Here is a 26,898-nt window from a genome sequence, read left to right as displayed (position 1 = left end):
TAGCACTTAAGATTCCAGACATAATGTTTAGAGTAACTTTCTGTTTGTTCAAAGTTTCTTTCCAAGTGAGTTTCTTTAAACTAAATTTTCTCTTTAGATGCTTAACATTATTTAAGAAATATACTAGGAAATGTTAATTATTTGAAAGAATCAAATCTCTGACCTTACCTAAATTTCCATTGGCCCTATAAATGTTTAGAGAACCTCTCAGTGTATCATAAAGATATTCCCAACTTCATTAAACTGTTCATTTAAGATCTGTTCGCTTCATTTATTCATCCATTCAATTCATAAAATGTCTATTAAGTATAAAGTAGAAAATGTATCTCAGTGATATGTATTCCAGGGGAATTAGGATTATTAAACAATGGTCTGTGTCCTAAAGTGCTTTCAGTTTTATAAGGGAAGTATATACACCTGTAGATTTGTGGCAAGAATAATACTATAAAAATAATGTTTCTTCTCCACCATCATTCTCATAAGATACTTGGTACTGAATCTTAATTTTAGGAAATTCATTTCTTGAATTTACAACACCTGTGACATGGAATCAGTATTGTTTAAAAGAAAACCAGATTTTATTTATTACAAGGTTTGTGGGCCTTATGATTTAGTTTTATGAGAAAATTGTCTGTTTCATGTTTTTAAGACACTTAGGCAGGAATTCCCTGGCTGTCCAGTGGTTAGGACTCGGCACTTTCACTGCTGGAGCCCAGGTTCAGTCCCTGGTTGGGGAACTAAGATTCTGCAAGCAAGCCGTGTGGCATAGCCCCCCAAACACACACACACACACACAAAGACACTTAGCTAATTTATCCTTTAAAATTCTCTATTTTAGATTCCCAATTTTCTGCATTTGACTCCTGTAGCAATTAAAAAGCACTGTGAAGCTCTTAAAGGTATGTGGTTGTTTTGTAATATGAACTTAATATTTTGTTTCATAGGAATCTCATTTCTAATGATAAAGGGGTCAGTTTATCAAGAGGATATAATATTTGTGAATATTTGTGTGCCCAAAGTAGGAGCACTTAATATACAGAAAATATTTACAGAATTGAAGGAAGAAATAGAGAGTAATACAGTAATAGTAGGGAGCTTCAGTACTCCACTTTCAACAATGGGTAGATCATCCAGACAGAAAGTCAGTAAGGAAACATTGGATTTAAACTTACATGTTAGATCAAGTGAATTTAACAGACATTTACAGAACATTCCATCCAACAGCAGTAGTATACACATTCTTCTCAAGTACACATGAAACATTTTTCAGGATAGATTATATGTTAGGCCACAAAATAAGTCTTAATAAACTTAAGAAGATTGAAATCATATCAAGCATTTTTTCCAACCACAATGATATGAAACTAGAAATCTATTACAAGAAGAAAACTAGAAGATTAACAGATACGTGGAGATCAAATAGCATGCCCCTAAATGCATATTGATTTAAAGGAGCAATCAAAGAGAAATCAAAAAAATATCTTGAGATATGGAATATCCCCAAAGCAGTTCCAAGAGGGAAGTTTATAGCAATAAATGCCTACATTAAGAATAAAGAAAAATGTTAAATAAACCACCTAACTTTAGATCCCAAGGAACTAGAAAAAGAAGAACGAACTTAGCCCAAAGTTAGTAGAAGGAAGGAAATAATGGTTGGAGTGGAAATAAATTGAGACTAAAAGGACAATAGAAAAGATCAGTGAAACTGAGAGCTTGTTTTTTGAAAAGGTAAACAACGTAGACAAACCTTTAACTAGACTCACCAAGAAGAAGAGAGGCCTCAAAATTATAAATGAAATAGGAGACATTACAACTGGTATCACAGAAATATTGGTACAAAGGATCTAAGAGACTACTGTGAACATTTTTATGCCAACAAATTGGGCAACCTAGAAGAAATGGATACATTCCTAGAAACATATAATATACCAAGACTGAATCATGAAGAAATAGAAAATCTGAACAGACCAGTTACTAGTAAGGAGATTGAATCACTGATCAAAAACCTCCCACCAGGAAAAGTCCAGGACCAGATGGCTTCACGGGTGAATTCTTTTTTTTTTTTTTTTTAATTGAATCATAGTTGATTTACAGTGCTTTGTTAGTTTCAGGTATATAGCAAAGTTATTCAGTTATACATTTATACATTTATTATATATTAAGAATATATACATATTCTTTTTCAGATTCTTTTCCCTTATAGGTTATTACAAAATATTGAGTATAGGACCCTGTGCTATACAGTAGGTCCTTATTGGTTATCTATTTTATATATATTCGTGCATATATATTAACCCCAAACTCCTAATTCACTGGTGAATTCTACTAAACATATAAAGAATTACCAGTCGTTCTCAAACTCATTTAAACAGTAGAAGAGGAGGGAACACCCACACTCATTTTATAAATCTAGCATTACTCTGATACCAAAGCCAGATAAGGACAAATTACAGGCCAATATCCCTGATGAGCATAGATCAAAAATCCTCAACAAAATACTAGCAAACCAAATTCAATAGTACATTAAAAGGATCATACACCATGATCAAGAAGGATTTATTCCAGGGATGCAAGGTAGTTCTACACCTGCAAGTAAATCAACATGATACATCACATTAACAAAATGAAGGATGAAAATCATATGATCATCTCAGTAGATGCAGAAAAAGCATTTGATAGAATTTAGCATCCTTTCATGAGAAAACTCTCAACACAGTGGATATAGAGGGAACAAACTTCAACATAATAAAGGCCACATATAACAAGTCCACAACTAATATCATATTACAACCATGAAAAGCTAAAGGCTTTTCCTCTAAGATTAGGACAAGACAGGGATGCCCACTGTCAACATAGTACTGGAAGTTCTAGCCAGAGCAGTTAGGGCAAGAAAAAGAAATAGAAGGCATTCACGTTGGAAAGGAAGAAGTAAAATTGTGTTTACTTGCTGAGGACATTATCTTATACATAGAAAATCTGAAACGTCCAGAAAAACTATTAAAATTAATAAACGAATTCAGTAAAGTTGCAGGATACAAAGTCGGTATCAAAAATCAGTTGCATTTTCTGCGGTGAACATGGGAGTTCAGAAAGAGATTTTTTTTAATTTGTAATTTAATTTAATTTAAAATTTAATTTTTAAAATTTAAATGTAATTTAATTTTAACTTTTAATGTAATTTTTAAATTTGTAAATTAAATTTGTCTTTTTCTTAAAAGAGAAATTAAGAAAATACTTTTATTTACAATAGCATCAAAAAGAATAAAATACTGGGTCAGGGGAGGGGGAATTGAATGAAGGCAGTCAAAAGGTACAGACTTCCAGTTATAAGGTAACTAAATACTAGGGATATAAGGTACAACATAATAAATATAATTAACACTGCTATATGTTCTGTATGAAAGTTGTTAAGAGAATAAATACTAAGAGTACTTATAACAAGGAAAACAAAATTTTTTTCTATTTATTTAATTTTGTATTTGAATGAGATGATGGATATTCACTGACTTTCTTGTGATGATCATTTCATGATGTATGCAAGTCAGATCGTTATGCTGTAGACCTTAAACTTATACAGTGCTGCATGCTGATTATATCTCAGTAAAACTGGAAGAAATAAAAGAAAAACAAAATACATGAACGCAAAATAAAATAAGAGAATACTTTTAACCAAGGAGTGAAAGATCTATACACTGAAAACTGTAAAATATTGACGAAAGGAATTGAAGAAGACACAAGTAAGTATAAGATATGGATTGGAAGAATTAATATTGTTAAAATGTCCATAAAACCCAAAGCAATCTACAGATTCAGTGTAATCCCTGTCAAAATTCCAGTGTTGTTTTTCACAGAAATGGAACAAACTCCTTAAATTTGTACAGAACCACAAAAGACCTCAAATAGCCAAAACAATATTGAGAAGGAAGAACAAAGCTGGAGGCATCACACATCCTGATTTCAAACTATATTACAAAGCGATAGTAGTAATCAAAACAGTATGTTATTGTCATGAAAACAGAGGCATAGATCAATGGAACAGAACAGAGAGCTCCAAAATAAACTCATGTATATTTGGTTAATTAATTTATGACAAAAGAGCCAAAAATATTTAAGCAGGAAAGGATAGTTTCTTCAATAAATGTTGGGAAAACTGGACAGACACATGTAGAAGAATGAAACTGGACCACATTTTTAACACTATACACAAAAATCAACTTGACATGAATTAAAAACTTGAACATAAGACCTGAAACTATAAAACTCCTAGAGGAAAACATTGGGTGTAAGCTCCTTGACGTTTGTCTCGGCAATGATTTTTTGGAATTTGACACCTAAAGCAAAGGCAACAAAAGCAAAAAGAGGTAGCAAGTGGGACTACCTCAAACTAAAAACCTTCTGCACAGCAAAGGAAACTATCAGTGAAATGAAAAGGCAATCTGTGGAATGGCAGAAAATATTTGCATTATATATCTGATAAAGGTTAATATCCAAAATACATAAAGAACTCATATAACTCAGTAGTAAAAAAAAAATCTGATTTTAAAATGGGCAGAAGAATCAAATAGACATTTTTCCAAAGAAGACATACAAATGGCCGGTGAGTACATGAAAAGATTCTCAACTTCACTAATCATCAGGGAAATCAAAATCAAAAAAAAAAAAAAATCAAAACCACAGTACCTGTTAAAATGACTCATCAGGAAGATGAGATAACAAGTGTTGATGGGGATGTGGAGAAAAGGGAACCCTTGTGCACTGTTGGTAGGAATGCAAATTGGTGCAGCTGCTGTGGAGAACAGTATGAAGGGTCCTCAAAAAATTAAAAATAGAGCTGCTGTATGATCCAACAGTCCCACTTCTTGGTATGTATCCAAAGGAAATGAAGACAATATTGAAGAGATATCTCAACTCCCATGTTCACTGCAGCATTATTCACAACAGTCAAGATATGGAAACAGGGCTTCCCTGGTGGCACAGTGGCTGAAAGTCTGCCTGCCAATGCAGGGGACACGGGTTTGTGCCCCGGTCCGGGAAGATCCCACGTGCCGTGGAGTGGCTGGGCCTGTGAGCCATGGCCACTGAGCCTGCGCTTCCGGAGCCTGTGCTCTGCAATGGGAGAGACCACAACAGTGAGAGGCCTGTGTAAGATATGGAAACAACCTGAGTGTTCATCGGTGGATGGATGAATGGATAAAGAAGATGTGGTGTATACACACACATGCACGCACGAACAGTGGAATATTATTCAGTCACGAGAAAGAAGGACATCCTGCCATTTGTGACAATGTGGAGGGACCTTGAGGGCATTATGCTAAGTGGAATATGTCAGACAGCATGACAAATACTATATAATTATCACATATTTGAAATCTGAAAAATCTGAGGTCATAGAAACAGGGTAGTGTGGTGGTTACCAGGGACTGAGGAGTAGAGGAAAAAGAGAGATCTTCAAAGAGTACAAACTTGCAGTTATCTGCTGAATAAGTTCTGGGGATCAGAAACCATAATCCTTGCTCAGGTAGGTTAGGGACTTATTGTTGAATTATAGAAAGCATATACATAAAAAGGCTGAAGAAAATATTGTAGAGTGTTAACAACAGATGCAAATCAATGTGGTCCAAACTGAAGATAGTGTAGAAGGATGCTGAGTAGCTGAATAGTAAGTGGGGCCAGTAATGGGATACTTTGCAGAAAAGGGTTATCTTGAAGAAATTGTTCAAAATTTTAAAGGAATTAGAAGTGATATATACCTGTGGTAAAATTAAATAGTACAAGAGCTGATGATGAAAAGTAATAGTTTCTTGCTTCTTCTTTCCCTCCCTGGCCCCTCATTCCACACGTGTTCTCTTTTAGTCATTATTTAGGTCTTATTATTTATGTGTGTGTGTGTGTGTGTGTGTGTGTGTGTGTGTGTGCGCGCGTATAATTTTATATATTCTTTAAACACATAAAGAATATATTATATATACTCTATACATAGTATATATAAATGTAAATTATATGTATAGTTTGATATATATAAAATGGAACTAATCACCTGAATACGATTATACCTCCATTTCTAGACTTGTTAAATTTCAACAATATCTGTTGATTGCTAGTTGTAAATAGAGATTTTACTCACCTGTACTACCATCTTTCTTCTTCCCACATAAATGGAGGTAAAGGCAAAGAGCACTTTTTGTTCATGGTTCATAATATATACAATATTCCAATTCAATTTCTGTTCTAGTTGTATTGGACTATATATAGGTAAGCAAATTTGAGTTGTTTTAGGTTTGTAGATATTACTTATTGATTATGTAGTTTAATGCAAGAGTTAGTACCTTCGAAGTCTTAAATTTATGCTGATTTAAAGGTGATGTATATACATGCTCAGTATACTTGTTAAGTCTTTTCAGGAAAGAAAATGAAACCTAGAAACTTCACAGGTAGCCTGATTATGCTAAAAGGAGAAATAAGTTAGTGAACATGATTATGATGAAATTTGAGCTTCTGGGAGGGCCTTCCATTGAAAATTATAAGGAAGAAGAGAAAATAAAGAGGTTTTAAAAAGAGGGCTAAAAAGTAGGAATAATAACCTTACTCTTGAAATGAGGGAAGAAAAATCTCTACTATTTTCATTCATTTATGTGGTCTTTTGTTTTGGGACATTACGATGCATTTCTGTCCCTTTGTATGTTTCTATATTTGTTGATATTAGCCTGATATTAGACTGACACAGATCACCGTTGCACATTTGTGCCCCATATGACACAAAGCACATATCATTTTTTGATCCTTTGTAAAGCCAGTTAACAAATGCATTACCCTGTGATAAATTCAGTAGTTTTCCTTTTTAAACAATATTTTTAAATGTGCATTTATAATTTAGAAACTGGTCATTGTAATGAGGTAGTTCTAAAATACTTAATAATTTTCAAATGAAAGGCTTTCATACAGCATATTTAGAAGAGTAGCATTATATTTTACAGTATTTAAGTGAATGGTTTAATCTTTCCTTAATTTTGCCTTTACACTTTTGCCAGCTTCTAGCTTTAGATTGTATCTTCCAAATAACTCAAAGGCTTTTCAAATATTTCTTCTGAGTTTTCTTTCAAGTAGATCAGTTCAGATTTTGTATCTAACTTGCAAATGGAAAATTTGAAGCACAGGAGAGTTAGGTAATTTACCAAAACTAATAATCGTGGCAGAAGTTAAGTAAAAACCAAGGTCTTCTAAAGTCTAGTCTGTTGCTCTACCTATCAGATGAATAAAAGGCTAATAGGGGTCTATTATGTACTTTTCAGTTGGCTGTGTTTTCTTGAACATATAATCAGGTAATTTAATTTAAAAGCTGTAATTATCATCTGGTGATTGAAATGACTTACCTAAAGTTTAAAAAAAGAAAAAAAAAAAGTCGGTACAAATCCAGTAACTCATAAAATTCCCCAAAGTAGTCTGTCTTATAAAGTGCCTGACAGTGTTGCATCTTATAGTACAGGAAACTGGAATTCGTTCATAATGGGAATGAAATTTAACCCCAGTAATTTTACTCTGTTCATTTTATTTAAATGTCAAAATGTTCTTAATGGCAAAGATATTTCTTTCCCCTCAAAGTGTGTGAGTATTGATCTCTTAAACACAGTTTTTAGGGAATAGTGTGAGCTATACTTAATTTGCTAACGTATATTTAGTCCCAGATCTTGGAAAGTCTCTGTAATCCAGAGTGACATTTTGCTGACTGATATTAAAGCCTAAATGGGAGCTAAATATAGTGCTTATTATAAGAAAGTTGTTAGCTGAGGGAAAATGTTATTGGAGAAAGCACGGATCCATGGGGTCTAATGTGTTTGACCTAAGAAACCAATTACTTTTTCTTAGAATGAGGCTATTTAGGAAATGAGGTTTCTATTGAGGGGAACCTGATAATGCCAGAAGTTTTCATCCCAAGCTGAGAGCCCTGTACCACACTAACTTGATAGGAATAGGGCAAAATAAAATCAGCTGCCCACCTATGAAGTCCCTCAATACTAGTAGTACTGATAGCTGCGGGAGGCTGGGAGTTCTCTCTTTTCCTTTAAAGATTTTTTTTTTTTTCATTTGAGGCCTGAGTTTACACCTCTGTGCTGTGAGCAGTGTTCTCAGTGCTTGGAACTTCGGTTGTAGCCCAGGTCTCAGACCCAGACCCACTCCTCTCTAGGCTATCTGTCTTACCTGAAGGTGAGGACAAGTCTGTTTCTTTTTCCACTGAGCCCCAGTGGCTCAGAAGTCACATAGAAGAAACATGATTTACTGGAAGGATCATTTAAAGGTGATCGAGGCTTTTGTACCTGTTATAGTTAGAGGCCCTATTGAACTCAGTTTCTGAAAGAAGGTTGACCATATCTCAGTAGAGCTTTTTTTTGTTTTTGGCTGTGCCGTGAGGCTTGCTGGATCTTAGTTCTCTGACCAGGGATTGAACCCAGGCCACAGCAGGGAAAACGCCGAGTCCTAACCACTGGACCTCCAGGCAGTTCCCTCTTAGAGTTTTTTCAGAGGTTCTTTCACTTCCCTTCAGCTGATTTTTAGTAACCTTCATTTGGGTGTGAACTAATATTATCTATTGCCTTTTCAAAAACAGTAATTCTCAGGGCACTATGAACTGCTTGCTTTTAGTTGGCGAGGAAATAAACTGTCTCATAACAGATATGTGCAAAGCTATAATAAACTTCCATCAAGTCTATAGCTCCCTTTTAACTGCTCCCCACCAAACCTGAACTATCCAAATCATTCCCTTAATTCCCTAAATAGGATTCACTTAGGAAGAAAAGGGATGTATGCAGGATGATGATGTATATATAAGTGCAGAAGAGAATCTGTTGTTTCATTTCATGTTTCATTTCATGTATCTTGAAAGGTGATCTCCCTCAATAATTTGATTTTGTCGGTTAGCATACATTATAAGGAGAATTTACTTACAAAACTATAAATGAGATAATTTTTTTTAATTCTCAGATTTTTGCACCGAGTGGCCAGCTGCATTAGACAGTGATGAGAAATGCAGGAAGCATTTTCCAATTGAAATTGACACAGCTGGTTATGTATCAGCGGGACCATCTATTCGAAACCCCAAAGCACGAGTAGTGACATTAAGGGTAAGAGTTAATTTTTTAAAAATAAGAATTATTGGAACATATTATTTTATAATAGTATTTTGTATGCGTGATTATAAAACTGACACATACTTATCATAGAAATTTGGAGAATATAAAAGTTTTTTTAAGTATAAAATAAAATTGGGGCTTTCCTGGTGGCGCAGTCATTGAGAATCTGCCTGCTAATTCTGGGGACACGGGTTCGAGCCCTGGTCTGGGAGGATCCCACATGCCGCGGGGCAACTAGGCCTGTGAGCCACAACTACTGAGCCTGCACGTCTGGAGCCTGTGCTCTGCAACAAGAGAGGCCGTGATAGTGAGAGGCCCGCGCACCGCGATGAAGAGTGGCCCCCGCTTGCCACAATTAGAGAAAGCCCTCGCACGGAAACGAAGACCCAACACAGCCAAAAATAAATTAATTAATTAATAAACTCCTACCCCCAACATCTAATAAATAAATAAATAAATAAAATTGCCTGTAATTCCACCACTCAAATAACCACTGTTGACTACAGGAGCTCATTTTAGTATATATACAGTCAGCCTTTGTGTATATTAATGGGATGATACTATATTTGATTAGTTGCTCAAATTTTGTTTAACAATGTGAATTTAAAATTTTCAATGTTATTAAACACTGTTTAATGTTAATAGTGTTATTAAACACTATTTAATGAATAGTGTGTAAATGAGGGTCTGTTAATGTGCCAGGACAATGTTTGAGGCTAGGGGTGCAACACTGATCAATTCAGACATAGTCCTTTTCTGAGACCGAAGTGGGAGAGACAAGTAATTCTATAGCGTAGATCTACCATAATTTATTTAAATTACCCATATCATGGGACATTTAGGCTTTCTAACAGTTTTCTTTATTAGAAAAATATAATATTCTTGAGATTAATATTTGTATATATTCCTGATTATGTTCCTAGGATAACTTACTAAAATGAGAAGTTAGGTCAAAGGATATAGATCTTTTGAAGATTTTTGATATATATTGTGAAAGGTTTTTGATTATATATTATAAAATTCCTGCAGGCAATGTAACAAATACAACACCAGCAGATTGTGACAAAGCGTGTTTTCCTGTACTCTGACCAGCCTAGATATTATTATTACCTATCAGCTTGATAGGTAAACTATATCTTATGTTTAAAATATGTATGCCTTTGAATTCAAATGAAGGTGAGAATGTATTCCTTTGTAAAGTGCTTATTTTTTTTCTCCTTTGCCCATTTTGATGGTATATTGATTTCTTATATACTTCTTTTTCCTTTTTAATAACAGCTTTATTGAGATATAATTCACATACTGTAGAATTCATCCTTTTTAAAGTTTACAACTCAGTAGTTTTTAGTATATCAGAGTTGTGCAACCATCACCACTGCCTGACTCCAGAAATTTTCATCACCATTAAAAGAGATCCCATACCCATTATCAGTCAATCCCCGTTCTACCCTGCTCTTCACTACCCCCACGCTCCTGTCAACAACTAGTCTACTTTGCCTATTGATATTTCCTATAAATGAATCAAACAGTATGTATACTTTGGCTTAGTATAATGCTTTCAGAGTTTCATCTGTTATAGCATGTATCAGTTCTCCATTTCTTTTATTGCCAGATAATGTTTGATTTTATGGATATACCATGTTTTATTTATCCACTTATCAGTCAGTAGACATCTGAGTTGTTTCCACTTTTTGGTTGTTAGAAATAATGCTGCTGTGAACCTTTGTGTACGGGTTTTTGTGTGGACATAGGTTTTTAGTTCTGTTGGCTATATACCTAGAAGTAGAATTGTTGGGTCGTATGGTAACTCCATGTGTAACATTTTGAGGAACTACCAAGCTGTTTTACAAAGTGACTGCACTGTTTCATAAGCAGTGTTTGAGGGTTTCAATTTCTCCACATCCTCCCTAATGATTGTTGTTGGTCTTTATAGTTTTCACCATTCTAATGGGTGTGAAGTATCTCTTTATGGTTTTGGTTTACATTTCCCTGATGACTAATGATGAGCAATTTTTCATATGCTTATTGACCATTTGTATATCTTCTTTGGGGAAATGTCTTTAAATTCTTTGCCCATCTTTTGAGTAATTTGACTTTTTGTTTTTCAGTTGTGTTTTTTATTTATTCTTCATACCAGTTGCTTATCAGATATATGACTTGCAAATATTTTCTCCCATTCCATGCATTGTCATCTCACTTTCTTGATGGTGTTCTTTTAAGCACAAAAATTTTAATTTTGGTGAAGTCCGATTTATGCATTTTTTTCTTTGTTTCTTGTGCTTTTGGTGCCATATGTAAGAAAACATTGTCTAATTCGAGGTCATGAAGATTTATTCCTATGTTTTCTTCTGAGAGTTTTGTCTCTTACATTTAGGTCTGTGATTCATTTTCAGTTAATTTTTATATATGGTGTAAGGTAGGGAACCAACTTTATTTTGCATGTGGATATTCATCTGTCTCAGCACTACTTGTTGAAAAGACTATTTTCCCCCCATTGAATTGTTTTGACACCCTTGTCAAAAATGGTATAGCTAGGGCTTCCCTGGTGGCGCAGTGGTTGAGAGTCCGCCTGCCGATGCAGGGGATGCGGGTTCGTGCCCCGGTTTGGGAGGGTCCCACATGCCGCGGAGCGGCTGGGCCCGTGGGCCATGGCCGCTGGGCCTGCGCGTCCGGAGCCTGTGCTCCGCGGCGGGAGAGGCCACAACAGTGAGAGGCCCGCATACTGCAAAAAAAAAAAAAAAATGGTATAGCTATTTTTTAATTTTTTACTTGGCTACTTTACCAAATTCTGTTTTTTAACCTTTCTTATCAAAAATTCCAAATGTATATAGAGAGTAGTATAATAAATACCCATACACATGGCACATGGTTGTATCAATAATAATTAATATTTTGATGAGTTTAAAATATTGAGTGCTTGATACACTTATACAGATACACACTCCTGTGTATTTATTTGTGTGTTTTTGGTTTAAGTGTTTACTTTAAAATTACTAATATCTGACTTTTCATACTAAAATATGTTAGTGTGTTATCTCTAAAAATTAATGAAAATTTCCTATATAATTCCAGTATAATTAATACAGCTAATAAAATTTTCAGTAATTTTTTAATACCATCTAAAATGTGTACTCCACGCTCAGATTTCCCCAGTTGTCTCACCAAAATGTTTAAATAGCTTTTTTGTTTAAACCAGGATCCAGTCAAGCACTGTTACATTTGCTTAAAATGTCACTTAGATCTTTTAAAATCTAGAACAGCAAACTACCTCACCCCTCCTATTCCTGCTCCCCCAAGCTGCAACCCCCATCATGACACAGACATGGTAAAGAGACAGAAATTTTATCCTTGCAGCGCTTCCTACCTTCTGAATTTGTCTCCATGCATCCTGGTGTCATTTACCTTATGTCTCTATCTCCTGTGTTTCCTATAAAGTGGAAGTTAGATTTAAGGGACTGATTAGATTACAGTAAACTATTTTGACAAGAATACTTGATAGATGTTGCTATGTATTTTATATTGCATTACATGAGAGGGCACGTAAAGTCTGGTTGCCTCATTCTTAGTATGCTGAGATTGATCACTTGGTTAAGAGGCTGACAACCCAATCTTTCCATTGTGAGGTTATGGGTTGTCATTTTTTGCTTTTCCCTTGAACAGGTAATGTGTAGATGGGTATATTCAGCAAATTTTGATCAAGTAAAGTCATATTCTTTTTGATGTTCAAAGTATGTCCTAACTTTGGCCAGTAGGATCTCTTCTAAACTGATTCCTATGCCCTTTTATTACAAGCCCATTAGCATTGGAAAATTTCCTTGCCTTCTGGCACAAGGTGGACCAGGCTTACGATATAGAATATTCCTTATCCCAGACCTGGAATTAGCTATTTCTCCAGGAGCTCTGATACCTTTTAGTGAACATTGATGTTTGGAGACCAAAATTGGGATGCTAGGACTTTTTGGTTGATTCTTTGGGTGATTTCTCAAGAAATAAATGATAATTAATGGTAATTTTAGTTCTCCTTTTAAAATATCTATAGCTTGTTTTTTCCTTTTGTCTTTTGCGTTAGACAGAGTTTCTAAAATGTTTATGTAGTCCCTTGTGCTGTTCTCTACTTTAATGGGTATGCCTCTAGTATTTAGCCTCTGAGATTGGATTTCAGTTTAGAGATAATAATCCCTACTGTGTTAACGATGTATACTATTCCTAGTTTACTAGCATTTTTGAAATGATCTCCTTTGAATTTTTAAAGAAATGAATTATATTAATTAATTTTCAATTACTGAACCATTTCTGAGCCCTGATCAGTTTATGGTACATTATTCTTTTACTTTACCACTGACTGATTTGCTGTGATAATGTTTTATTTAGGATTATTTGTCCTAATCTCATGTTGCTTTGGAGAAATATCAAATCCCTCCTCTCACTTACCAGGAACATGCCACATGCCATTGCACATGTGCCCTAGTAACTAACTCCTAAGTTAGTATTGGAAACCTTTGTTAACGGAGTAGTGATGCACATCACATGTCTTTTTTCACACAGCAGTTACGTGCAGTTTTACCCGATGAACCTTTTTTTAAATTAAACTTTTACTTTTAAAATAGTTTTAGATTTACAGAGAAGCTTCAAGGATAGTACAGAGTTTGCCATATTTACACCAAATTTCTCCTGTTAACATCTTATGGTACTGTGGTACATTTGTTATAACTAATGAATGAACCAATATTGATAAATTATTAATTAAAGTTCATACTTTATTCAGATTTCCTTAGTTTTTACCTAATGTCCTTTTTTTGTTCAGAATCCCATTCAGGGTACCGCATTACATTTAGTCATCGTGTCTCTTTAGGCTCTTCTTGGCTGTGATTGTTTCTCAGAATTTCCTTGTTTTCGATGACTTTGACAGTTTTGAGAAGTACCAGTTACGTATTTTGCGGAATGTCCTTCAGTTTCGATTTGTTTGATGTTTTTCTCATGGTTAGATTGTTAGGTGTTTTGGGGAGGAAAACCTCAGAAGTTAAGTGCCGTTCTCATCACATCATAGCAAGGGTATAGGCTCCTCACATGACTTACACTGATGATGCAGCTTAGATCACCTGGCTGAGATAGTGTTGGCCAGTTTTCTCCACTATAAAATTACTCTTTTTTTTCTTCCTTTCCATAGTGTACTCTTTAGAAGGAAGTCACTGTACACAGCCCACACTTATGGAAGTTATCCTCCACCGCCTCGAGGGAGAAATATAGATTATTTGGAATTCTTTTATGTGCAGTATTTGTCTATTCTCCTCCATTCATTTATTTACTCACTTGTATCAGTGTGGATTCATGGATTTTTACTTTATCCTTTGGATTATGGTCCAATAATACTTTATTTTATTGCTCAGATTGTTTCGTCTTTGGTAGTTGGGCACTCTTTCAGCTGGCCCCTCTGCTCCTTTGTCATGCCCCATCATTTGTTTTTTAAACACTTCCTTATTTTTTAGCACCACAGAATGCTCCTAGCTCATTTTATATATTCTTTGTACCATTCCCAGAATCAGCCATTTCTCCAGGGAGCCCTGACTAATGTACTTCTGATTCACCTATCCTGGAGGATGACTGCCTACCTTTCTGAGGGGCCTTCCAGTACAAAAAGTTCATTTTCATACTCCATTCCATGTAATCTGTATTTTAAATTGGAACATTCCAAGTGTGCTGCAAAAATATGTTGAAAATCTCTGCAACCATCTTTGCATTATATGCTAACAAATAGACAAACTTTAAGCTTTAGAAATATTTTCAGTAATATAGCCATAATTGATTTGTAATTTTCTTTCTTTGGGTTTTGGTATCAGGGTTGTACCATCTTTATGAAATGAATTTATGAAGCTTTCCAGTGTTTTTTCAATTCCATAGGACAGTTTAAATATCATAGCAATATATTTATGTATTTAGAGACATTGAAAATATTTTAAAATCACAAAAGATAATACAGATGTACTGTATACATTTCATAAAATATAGATCAACAAAAGGAAAACAGAAAAAGAACTTAAAATTCTACTTTTCTGATATCATTCCACAGGTTAATAGAGTATCCCTATTATAAAATAATAATACCTGATACATTTTTAAGAACCTAATAAATGTTACCTCTTTTTAATAATAATGGTAGCAACAGCAAACAGTTGAGCTCTGTTTTATGACAAAAAAAAATCTCTGAACTCAGAGTTAGAAAACCTAGATTTTTTTTTTTTTTTTTTTTTTGACTGTGCTGCACAGCTTGCGGGATCTTAGTTCCTGACCAGGGATTGAACCCAGGCCCAAGGCAGTGAAAGCGCCGAGTCCTAACCACTGGACCACCAGGGAATTCCTAGGAATCCTAGATTCTAATTCATGTTTCTGGTCTTAATTTTTGTGGGCCTTTGTCTTCAGTACTATAATCTCACACTTTATTTAAAGTATGCCACCAGTTACCACTTATTATATCATGCTGCCATCCCTGCTTATCTCCTTTTTGTCTCATGCCACCATGCCATACCTTCCTCGACCCCTTGTATCCCTTCTGCCTGACTCTTTTCGGCCCTTCTGGACTCTTCACTCTACCTGCTGACGGTTGAGACTCAGGGGTGGTGTCCAGACTGGTGTCATGTGGTTCAAGGGTAAAAGTAGGTAAAACAGTAAGACTAAACCATGTGTAGTCCAGCATGAGTTAATGCAGTACTGTGAAGGTAATCAAATATTATAAAATAATATTCAGAGCTGCTCAGAATTTTAAATTCAGAGAAGGAAAGTTGGTATCATATTTTTTTGATAGTCACAAAAGTAGTTCAGAATTAAAAATAACATATTTGTGTAGGATTTTAAGAGGGGTGGAATAGGGAGCGTGCGAGGGAGATGCAAGAGGGAGGGGATATGGGGATATATGTATATATATAGCTGATTCACTTCGTTATAAAGCAGAAACTAACACGCCATTGTAAAGCAGTTATACTCCAATGAAGATGTTAAAAATAAAATAAAATTTAAAAAAAAGATGAGAAAATACAAAAAGAAAAAGTGCTTTCTTCTATGTAATCTCATTTATTCCTGACAAAATTCTGTGAATCCTTTCTATTTTATAAATGAGGAAACAGACAGGAAGATCACATGATTTGTTTAAGGTCACTTATCTGATAGGTAGCAAATCTAGACATCAAACCCAATTCTTGTCTTATGTGTAATACCATAGTTCTTTAATTAACTGCATATTCTTGTAAATGAAGAAAATATTTTACACATTTAGACATTTTTCAATTTATGTAGTTCTTTTAAATGAGACATTTGAAGATACACCTATAACTATGATTTGAAATGTGAACGTTGTTTTGGGGATAATGTTAATGGTACAGTGTTGACTCTTTAAAATACAGTAACTTGAAAAAAGTAAAGTCTAAGGATTCTTTTTTTTTTTTTTTTTTGTGGTACGCCGGCCTCTCACTGTTGTGGCCTCTCCTGTTGCGGAGCACAGGCTCCGGACGCGCAGGCTCAGTGGCCATGGCTCACGGGCTTAGCCGCTCCGCGGCATGTGGGATCTTCCCGGACCGGGGCACAAACCCGTGTCCCCTGCATCGGCAGGCGGACTCTCAACCACTGCGCCACCAGGGAAGCCCTAAGGATTCTTTTGAATTTTGGAAAAAGAATGACAAATAAATGTCACTCAACTTAAATGTAAGAATACTAGTCCAGGTTAAAGACTACAATTTTGCAGTGCCTTTGAGTGCTAGCAGGTGGCGTGAGTGCACTGCACAGCTGTTTCTGCAATATTTATGAGCTTCTGGCATAAAACTATATAATTTTTGACTATTAAAATATTAATGTGAACAATGAGTTTTAAAACAGTTGCCACAGTAATGATCAGCATTGCTGCCACATGTTTTTGACTGCTTCTTACATAAAAAACTAGAACACAAATTTTTTAAATGGTAAATTTTTAAATGTATTGTTAAACATCATGATTTTATTGAAAGAGTTTTAAAAGGGAAAATCACTACCTGTTCAGTATCTGAATGTAAAATCTATTTCTTTCTCTGTACTGTATCTGTATGCATGCAGATATACATACATTTTCATAATTATAATCATAACGTAGGTACGTTTTATGATTTTCTTATAGGTAATTCTCCATATTGCTAACAATCAGAGTCATCATAAAACTGCTTATTTTATCCATCAAGCTAATAACCTGGTTGTTGACATGAATTCTTTTCAGGGAACTGTGGTAATTTCACATGCCTACCTGTGGGATTGCTATTTAATATCAGTGTTCTTACTAATGTTCTTTGAGTGCATTTATATTAATTTTTTATTTCCTATTTTTTCTATCCAAATAAAAAAATTCATTGTGCTTAAAAAAGAAACAACATATCCTCCCTTTTTTAAATTTATGTATTCATTCAGCCAATATGTTGCATGCTTTTTAGGTGCTAGGTCATTGCCAGGAACAAGACAGTTATTGTTCTTACTCTCAAGGGTTTGCAGTCTAGTGGGAAAATAAATAAGCTCTTATGCTATGGTTGTCTTGAGTGAAATGCAGAGTTATTGAAGCTAGAGGGCAGAAATAGGTGGGATTTCAAAATCTTATTTAACCTTTTCATACAGTTCTGATTTTGCTTATTCTTAATGCTCTCCATGGAAAACTAGTCTGTTGTTTACCTTATTTACCTGTATTGTAGTCTCTAACCTGTTTTCCTGGATCAGTCCTATTCATCTCTAGATAATCCCAAGGCATAATTCTCTGCAAATTAAAAAGTATGTTCATTTATTCCAGCATTTTCCAAAATATGTTTTAAGGAAGACTAATTTCATGAATTGTCCCTTGAAAAGTAGAATCTGAGGTTAAATAAATTTTGGAATTATTACATAACAATGCTGCATCTTGAAATTCAGCATGCTCTTTAACATGTTGCCTCCTCTAAGAAATCCTGCTGTGAAGAACCCAGTTTAACTCAACATTTCCTAAATGGACTCAATAGAAACAGCCTTTTTAAAGAAATCATTCTTTTTAGCAGCCTGTGGGACTAGTATTACCATTTTGAGAAATGTTGAGCTGAATTATTTCAAATGTTTTGACCCTTCATGGATGTTGTATTCTAGCTTCCACGAGACATCTGTAGCTTTTAAAATAATTGCCCCTGGGACTTTCCTGGTGGCACAGTGGTTAAGAATCTGCCTGCCAATGCAGGGGACATGGGTTTGATCCCTGGACAGGGAAGATCCCATATGCGCGGAACAGCTAAGCCCATGCGCCACAACTACTAAGCCTGTGCTCTATAGCCTGTGAGCCACAACTATTGAGCCCGCATGCCACAACTTCTGAAGCGCACGCACCGAGAGCCTGTGCTGCACAACAAGAGAAGCCACCACAATGCGAAGCCTGTGCACTGCAACGAAGAGTAGCTCCCGCTCGCTGCCACTAGATAAAGCCCGCACGCAGCAATGAAGACCCAGTGCAGCCAAGAACAAAAATAAATAAATAAAATAAAAGCCCCTAAACTGTTGCAGTGATATGGGTCTCATAATTGCATGGTAGAAATTCTTAAAGCCCCTATGTTTCATCCATTTATTTTATTTATTTATTTTTTTTGCGGTACGCGGGCCTCTCACTGTTGTGGCCTCTCCCGTTACGGAGCACAGGCTCCGGATGCGCAGGCTCAGCGGCCATGGCTCACGGGCCCAGCTGCTCTGCGGCATGTGGGATCTTCCTGGACCAGGGCACGAACCTGTGTCCCCTGCATCAGCAGGCGGACTCTCAACCACTGTGCCACCAGGGAAGCCCCATCCATTTATTTTTATAAACAGCTTTACTGACACTAATTGAGTTGAATTCTACTAGTTGGTAATACTCATAAGCACTGTCATTTCATTTATTTAAGAGACATGTCATTGGTTCTTTTAGGAAAGGTACTAATGCCCAGAACTTTCAAAGAACTCCAAACACTTTGCTCCCGCTTCTTTTTTTCCATGAGTAAGATCAGGCTTCATGATACTTGTGAATCACTAATTCTGTAAAGGAAGGAGTTTGATAAAGTTTCTTTTGGTTTCTTTTTTAATGTTAGCATAAGTAATTTTCCCACTGTTTTCTCATTATACAAAGTTTATAAAGTAATTAAAAAAATTTTTTTTCTTGTATTTTTAAGGTTAAACTTTCCAGTTTGAATTTAGATGATCACGCAAAGAAGAAACTTATTAAACTTGTAGGAGATCGATACTGCAAGAGCACAGATGTGCTCACCATCAAGACAGATAGGTAAAGGAAGAAAAGTTCAGCAGATCTGTCATATGTGTTGCTTTATTGTCCTCCAGTCCCCTGGCAGTCCTTGTATTAACCTGTTAGGTCAGAGAAGTTGTCTCATTCATATTTTTAATATCCTCACACTAGCTTCCTGTTGCTGTGATCTTTATGTGCATGGAGAGGCTTGCCTAGCTGAGTTAAATTGTTATTTTTAATATATTTGTGTATGTAAAACACAGGGGAGATGTTAGATGGAAACGAAAGAATGACTTGCCAGTGAGTAATACTTAAACAGGTTTCTGCAAAGTCAAAGTATAGAAATCTTATATTTCAAAATCAAAATTATTAAATATGGAAATTAATTTATCAAGGCATTTTTGTAAATAAGCAGAATTTCAGTGCTAGCATAGAAGTTTGTAAAAGCAGTATTAAATTTATTGTATATGAATTTATAAATTAGGTCATTTGAGGTAAAGAAAGGCTATTGGTATGTTTTTGCTAAATGGTTATTTTATTTGTAGAATTATTCTTTGGTTGTTTCAAAATTATGTCAAAATATAAAGAAAAATAAGTGGGCAGATACCCTCTCTCCCTCCTTATCTTAATTTCAAAGCATTTGGAGGTGTCAATATCAATTAGGTTTTATGTTTTGCTTCTTAGTGGTATAAAGGAGTAGCATGACATACATACAGAGATGGCAACAGTGTGGAGGTGGGAAAAGCTTGGGAACCGTGATTTTAGATTATTACCATATAGGAGAAATAAATTTGAAATTTATGAATAATATCTTTTTGCTAGCTTTAGCTTTAGAGAATGTAAAATAATGCTGTGTTTTTAGTTTGTGCAATTTTTAAAAATACTTTTAAAATGTTATTGTTAGAAATTCTGTAAGTTTCTGATAATTTTTTTTTGCTAAGTTTATAAGTGTCAGAGTGTGTGTGTGTGTGTGTGTGTGTGTGTATGTTTTATGGTAACAACTTAATAGAATAGAGGACTGTTAAACCTAAGTACAGAATAAACAGTCCAGTTAAAGTCAATTTTCATATGATAATTTTATATTTAAAGAAATTAGAAGTAATTATTTCCTTTTCTATATTATTTTATTAGCCTAAAAGTTAATGCCAGCTCTTATTATGTAGAAATTTTATCTAATATTAGGTCATTAGTTTCATTTTAAATATGATAGCAAAAAATTACAGCATTGTGTAGTGTAGCTCATTTTTAAAAGAATCAGCTCTGGGGAAGTCAGGGTGAACGTTTAGATTAGCATCAGTCTCTCTGTATTCTTTAAATGAACTCAGCAGGTATGTTTACACCATCGCAGACACTTAGCCCTGAGATCGTGAAGGACACTTGGATTGGACACAGTCATATTAAAAATAGTGTAAAGCTATTATCAGATGTAAATAACTTTGTTAGTGATGAAAGCAAAGATATCCTCTAAATAAAAGTAAAAATAACATCAGTGTTCAATATCCTCAAGTCATAAACTACATAGATCATTTTTATTCCAATAACGGAATTTTCCTAAGTCAGATAGGGAATTCCTGAATATGAGTTATCCTTTGTATTTGTATACTTTGCAAATTTTTCCATGTACTGAATTTTTAGAATTTTGACTTCCTCCCTCTCTCTGTCTTTTAAAGGTGCCCCTTAAAGAGACAGAATTATGATTATGCAATGTATCTACTAACAGTTTTATACCATGAGTCTTGGGTAAGTGATTGTGTATGAATGTTTAATAACTTTGTCATTGTAATTTGGATATGTTAACCTTTCAAAACAGTCTGTGTAGCCAGCACTCAGATGAGTGTTTAATGAACCACTATTTAAGCTAAGGACATGTGAAATGTTATAGATAACTCCTACTGACATTGAAAGTGAGGATCTTGAAATAGATTTCAGTCCATCTGAGGACCTTCAGAAATCAGATGACTAAAATGCCTTTAAAGTTCAGAGTTTCTGACTTAGGCTAAAAAATTCAGAATTTTTTACTTTTTGTTTGTTTGTTTGTATGACTTTAGGTGAAAGTTGTCAATGTTATGGAAGGGAGATCATCATCTATATTACTTGAACTATATAATTCATCCTGTTATTCAAATAAACTATAGAACAAAGCTCCCAAACTTTGTAGAAAGTTACTTTAAATGTTTATTAAAATCTTAGTTATCAAATAGCCTTTCATGTGAACATTTCACTGGTATACATTAGAGACAATTAAGGGCAATTAATTATTTAAATAGTATAAAAACAGTCTTGTGTCTGACTAAATTTATTGAGTTTTAGTATAAATATACACATTTATGAGGAAGATTTTGCTGTGAATGAGCATCAACTCATTTAAAGTTGATAACTAATATGTTTTGGTAACTCACAGTTCTATATAATATTTTAAAAAATTAAAATAATTTTAGATATGCACACATATTAAAATTTTTGAAGCTTGCCCAACATAGACATGGAACTTAATAGCATTTCATGTTGGGAACATTTGAAGGAATGGGGGTAGCTGGAGAAAGAGTCACTCTGTTTAGATGCTCAAAGGACTTCATATGAAATAAGAGTTAGATTTGTTTTTCATGACTTTTAAGGGTACAACAAAGTAGAAGCAATAGTGAGACAGATTTATTTACTGAATAAAATCTCTCTACAAGATTCATCTAAAGATGGAGTGGGCTGCTTTAATAGGTAGAAGATGTTCCATCCATTGGCTACTTAGTGGGGATATGACAAAAGGAATGTACTCTTTGGATGTTAGTTAGTTGCATTAGATGATCTTTGGAATCTCCTTTCATCCCTAAGAAATTCTGTGAACACGTACAGCTGTTCTTACAAATTTCATTGATGTTAATAATAAAACAGTTGTAGCACAAGGGGATGAGTGGAAAATTTAAAAAAAAATAAAACTTTGTTGCGAGGTTAGTAAAGAACAGAAAGTAGCTGGTAGCTCTTCTCTGCTTTTGAGGTATTCTAATTATCATAATTCATCGCGGTTTTCTAGTTCCTAGCTTCAGGAGTGACATCATAATAGCAGTTAATCTCTTTCCTGTCAACTGATTTTATAAATGCCTTTGGCTTGAGGTCATTAAGTTCCCTTTTGAACCAGCAAAATGGCTGAATTAGCTTCAGCTCTATGGCTGCTGCTTAAAGAGTTAATACCAAACAATAAAAGCCAACCAGTTTTGAGTCTCTTATTTTGTCAGCAGCCTGTAAAATGAATTTGCCCCAAAGGAAATGACAGGCGTAAATAAATTCAGTGAAAGTTGACTTACTGGATTCTTTCTATGGTTCCATGACATAAAATCCAAACAAGTTTGTATTCTGGATTCATGCAAGAAGCCTTTGATCTTAATGCTAATTACTTTGATGCCAGAGTAAGTAGCCACATACAACTGTCTTAAACATAATTAAATAATTCCTATATTAAACTTGGCTCTTGATCCTTTCTAAACAAGTACCATCAGTGAAGAAGCTTTAAGAGAATGCAGATGAGCCATGAAATTTTGCAGAGCTGGTGGAACAGAATTTTTATTGAATTGAAACTCTTTTTTCTTCACCAGCATGGAATTCATACTTGAAATTGATGTTACCACCTGGTATTTAATCAAATATTTAAAGAGCCCCTTTTAATTCATTCCTTTATTTTTAAGGCTAGTTTCAGAGCATTTAATACCTAAAAGCTAAGCTCTGTGGAGGTTACCTCTAAGTAGCATTGAGAGAAAGTAGTTGGTAGTTTTATGTAACATAATGCTGAAACTTCTCTGAAAAGGTATGCATTTAGACCAGTATAAGAAAGTTACTGTAGTGTGCTATTCAAAACAGTTTAACTATATAGAATTATTAAAGTAGAAGTTGTTGACTTCTAAAACAATAAAATGGGTTTATTCGGGAACAGCAAAGAATTGCTATTTGGAACATGCAATTTATGGTGAACTGTAGGTAAGTCCAGAGAACAAAGAAAAGGGAGCTTGTTTTTATAGGGAAAAGGAGGGAGTTGGGAGGGGCTGTTCTAAATGAAAGTTCAAGGGAGGAAAGTAGGAGTTTAGGGTGGTGATGTCTTCATTTGCGGAGCTGAGATGTTTCTCATTGCCTGGGCTGTTGCTGAGCAAGGAGAAATTCTTCCTTTGGGATTGTAAAGTAGTTGCACTTTCTGTTTGAGAGTGCAGGGTGTGCTTCTTCCAGTGGGGCATGAAAGTGAAGGTCAGTGCGTGCAAATAATGGAGTGTGAGAATGCATGAGACCTCCCTCTACAGGCCATTGCCAACTCTAACTTTAACTGAGGTTTTCTTTATTAATTTACATATTCAAAAGGCATAGACTTCACAAAGCATAGACTTCAGGCATAGAGTCTTAGTAATGCTTCACAGAATGATTATTGCAGTGCTAAGAAGGTACTGAGAAACAGATATACATTAAGCCATTTATTCTTCAGCTGTTCAAAGAAGCAAAAAGACGTGTAGAAATTTGGTTTAATATTTCAGTATTACACAATGTTGGCATAGAAGTGAATTAGGTTTTAATCTTTGGAACCATTCAGATTTGGATTTGAATCCCACTACTTGTTACCTGTGTAACCTTGGCCATCCTTTTAACGTCAGGCTCAGATTTCTCCTAAGGGCTTTTGGATAGATCAGGGAGAATTTATGTGAAATGTCTGGTGAATAGTGGGTGCTCATTAAATGGTGGCTGTTAACATTGTTAACTACTAAAATGAAGAAAGATTTATCTTAGAATTTCAAATTCATTTATTTCCAATTTCTGTGTATAGCTCACAGTTAACTTGACAAAGACTTTATGCAGATCAAGTCAGCTCTGTGCCCTGTTGTATTTGAATTTTTACAACATGTATCTGACTCACATTCTGACACAACTGATAATAAATGTTAACTTTGTTGCATGTTGTTCTTTAAACCTTCCACAAGTGATTTGGTTAAGAAATGATTGAATGAAGCATTTTACAAAGTGACTTGCACAAAAGATAGACTAAAACACAGACAGTGGTGGAGGAAAGAAAATAAACACTTGCTTTAGAAAATGTAGAGATCTGAAATCAGATTCAAAAGGTTCTTGGGTGATTGTGATATTTAATTACTAATGGTTGCTTTTTAAAATTTGAATTTTTGGCTGTCGAATTTGGACTTCATGATAGTCTTGTTGCCAGTCAGAAACATATCTAGGTTTGTATTAAAGTGGTTCTGAAAAGTCATGTAACAAAATGGATAATTTTATACTCAGAGTTTATTTTTACAGGGGACCTTATTGCAAGTATTTCTGATAAAAATGAGGAATCCTTTTGCAGAGCCATAATTGCCATTTAGTCTAGTGGTTTATGAGTTCATAGTGATCTTTTGTGTGTGCTCACATACACATAGATTTCCAGGTTATCAGAGAATGCTTGAATGACATTTATTGTTTTCTCTTCTTAGCATTCATCAATGATTTTGTTCTTGTTTACAAGGTACAGTGATAGGTATCGTTCGGATTATCAAAATGAATGAGCCTCTGTTTTAGGTACCTTTATTCCTAGAGGGATTTGGTGGTTATAATATAGTCTGTTTCACTAGGTAAGGGAGGTTGGAACATAGTTCTGTGAGAGGCGCATACAAGGATTAATTCTCCCTTGAAGCATCATGGAAGTGGTGACTGGTTTTGGAAGATGAGTAGGAGTGTGCAGTAGGTGAAGGACTCTAGGCCTGGTGGGTTTAGAGAGCAGGCAGAAGTTGGTGTGGCCAGGGTATATGACCAACAGATAGGAGATGAGATGAGATAGGAGATGAGACTGAAAAATAATTCAGAGCCAGACTGTGAACATATTGAACTGATGTAGTAGCATTTTACTAGGTGTGTGAAAAGGCACCTCTTTCAGTGTTTTAGTGTTTATGAAAGAGTAAACCATCCTCATGGCAAATATTAAGTGTGCTTTCATTAAAATGAACTGTTTATTGATTGATGAGCAAATGTTTACTGGTTGCCTCTTATTTGCTTGGTGTTGTTGGATATGAAGATTAATACCTAAGGAGAAAACACTGTCTCTTCTGTTGAGGAACACTAGTAGAAGCAAGTTGGTTTAGTAATAAATATTATAAAAAGCGTTATAAAGGTTATATAATTTACTATTTAATTTTTTATTTTTCTCTACTTATTTATTTCTTGTATATCCTTCAAGGCTTTTTTTTTTTTTAGATTCTTTTTTTTTTTTTTTTTTTTTTGTGATACGCGGGCCTCTCACGGTTGTGGCCTCTCCCGTCGCGGAGCACAGGCTCCGGACGCGCAGGCTCAGCGGCCATGGCTCACGGGCCCAGCCGCTCCGCAGCATGTGGGATCTTCCCGGACCGGGGCACGAACCTGCGTCCCCTGCATCGGCAGGCGGACTCTCAACCACTGCGCCACCAGGGAAGCCCTCCTTCAAGGCTTTGATACCCACTCGAGCCTCTTTTTTTTAACTGAGATATTATTGACATGTAATATCTTATTTTCAGGTATACAACATAATGATTCTGTGTGTATGTGTGTGTGTGTGTGTGTGTGTGTGTGTGTGTGTGTGTATATAAAACACAAAATGATCACAATATGTCAGCTTAACATCCATTACCACACAAGTTAATAAAAAAATTTTTTCCTGTGATGCTAACTTTTAAGATTTACTCTCTTAGCAACTTTCAAGTATACAGTACAGCATTCTGGACTGTAGTCACCAGGCTGTACATTATATCCCCATGACTTACTTGTTTTATAACTGGGAGTTTGTACCTTTTGATCACCTTCACCCATTTTACCCACCTCCCACCCCCAGCCTCTGGCAACCACCAATTGTTCTCTGCTTCTATGAGTTCAGGGTTTTTTTGTTTCTTTTCTGTTCTTTTAGATTCCACACATAAGTGAGATCATAACTGTTTGTCTTTCTCTGTCTGACTTATTTCACTTAGCACAATGCCCTCAGGGTTCATCCCTGTTGTCGCAAATGGCAGAATTTCCTTCTTTTTTTATGGCTGGATGATATTCTACTGCATATATATGCACCACTTACTCTTTATCCATTCATCCATTCATGGACACTTAGGTTGTTTCCATGTCTTGGCTATTATAAATAATGCTTCTGTGAACATGGGGGTGTAGATATCTTTTCGGGCTAGAGTTTTCATTTCCTTCAGATAAATACCCAGAAGTGGAATTGCTAGATCATATGGTAGCTCTATTTTTAGTTTTTTGAGGAACCTCCATACTGTTTTCCATAGTGGCTGCACCACTTCACATTTCCACCAATAGTGCACAAAGGTTCTCTTTCCACATCCTCATCAACACTTGTTATTTCTTGTCTTTTTGGTAATAGCCATTCTAATGAGTGTGAGGCGGTATCATTGTGGTTTTGATTTGCATTTGCCTGATGATTAGTGATGTTAAGCACCTTTTCAGGTGCCTTTTGGCCATCTGAATGTCTTTCTTGGAAAAATGTCTATTCAGATCCTCTGCCCATTTTTTAATCAGGTTGTTTTTTTTTTTTTTTTTTTTTTTTTTTTT

General features: G+C 35.1%; 1 protein-coding gene across 2 annotated transcripts in view; it reads left to right on the top strand.

Annotated features, from left to right (window-relative positions):
• The window catches only part of MRPS35 (mitochondrial ribosomal protein S35), a 42,949-nt gene that overhangs the window by 5,441 nt on the left and 10,610 nt on the right, over window positions 1–26,898 (top strand). The window contains exons 4-7 of one of the 2 annotated variants that reach the window (XM_027129365.1): window positions 839–899; window positions 8,977–9,116; window positions 19,286–19,395; window positions 21,027–21,096. In XM_027129365.1, the coding sequence (XP_026985166.1) occupies window positions 839–899; window positions 8,977–9,116; window positions 19,286–19,395; window positions 21,027–21,096 (381 nt within the window). The remainder of the gene's footprint in view (window positions 1–838; window positions 900–8,976; window positions 9,117–19,285; window positions 19,396–21,026; window positions 21,097–26,898) is intronic. The other variant, XM_027129366.1, reaches the window with a different exon arrangement.

The sequence above is a fragment of the Aethalodelphis obliquidens genome, unplaced genomic scaffold, assembly GCF_003676395.1.
Source record: "Aethalodelphis obliquidens isolate GAN/ISIS:26980383/991018 unplaced genomic scaffold, ASM367639v1 scaffold36, whole genome shotgun sequence".
In the NCBI taxonomy this organism is placed as follows: domain Eukaryota; kingdom Metazoa; phylum Chordata; class Mammalia; order Artiodactyla; family Delphinidae; genus Aethalodelphis; species Aethalodelphis obliquidens.
This window is presented reverse-complemented; position numbering and strand designations above follow the sequence as displayed.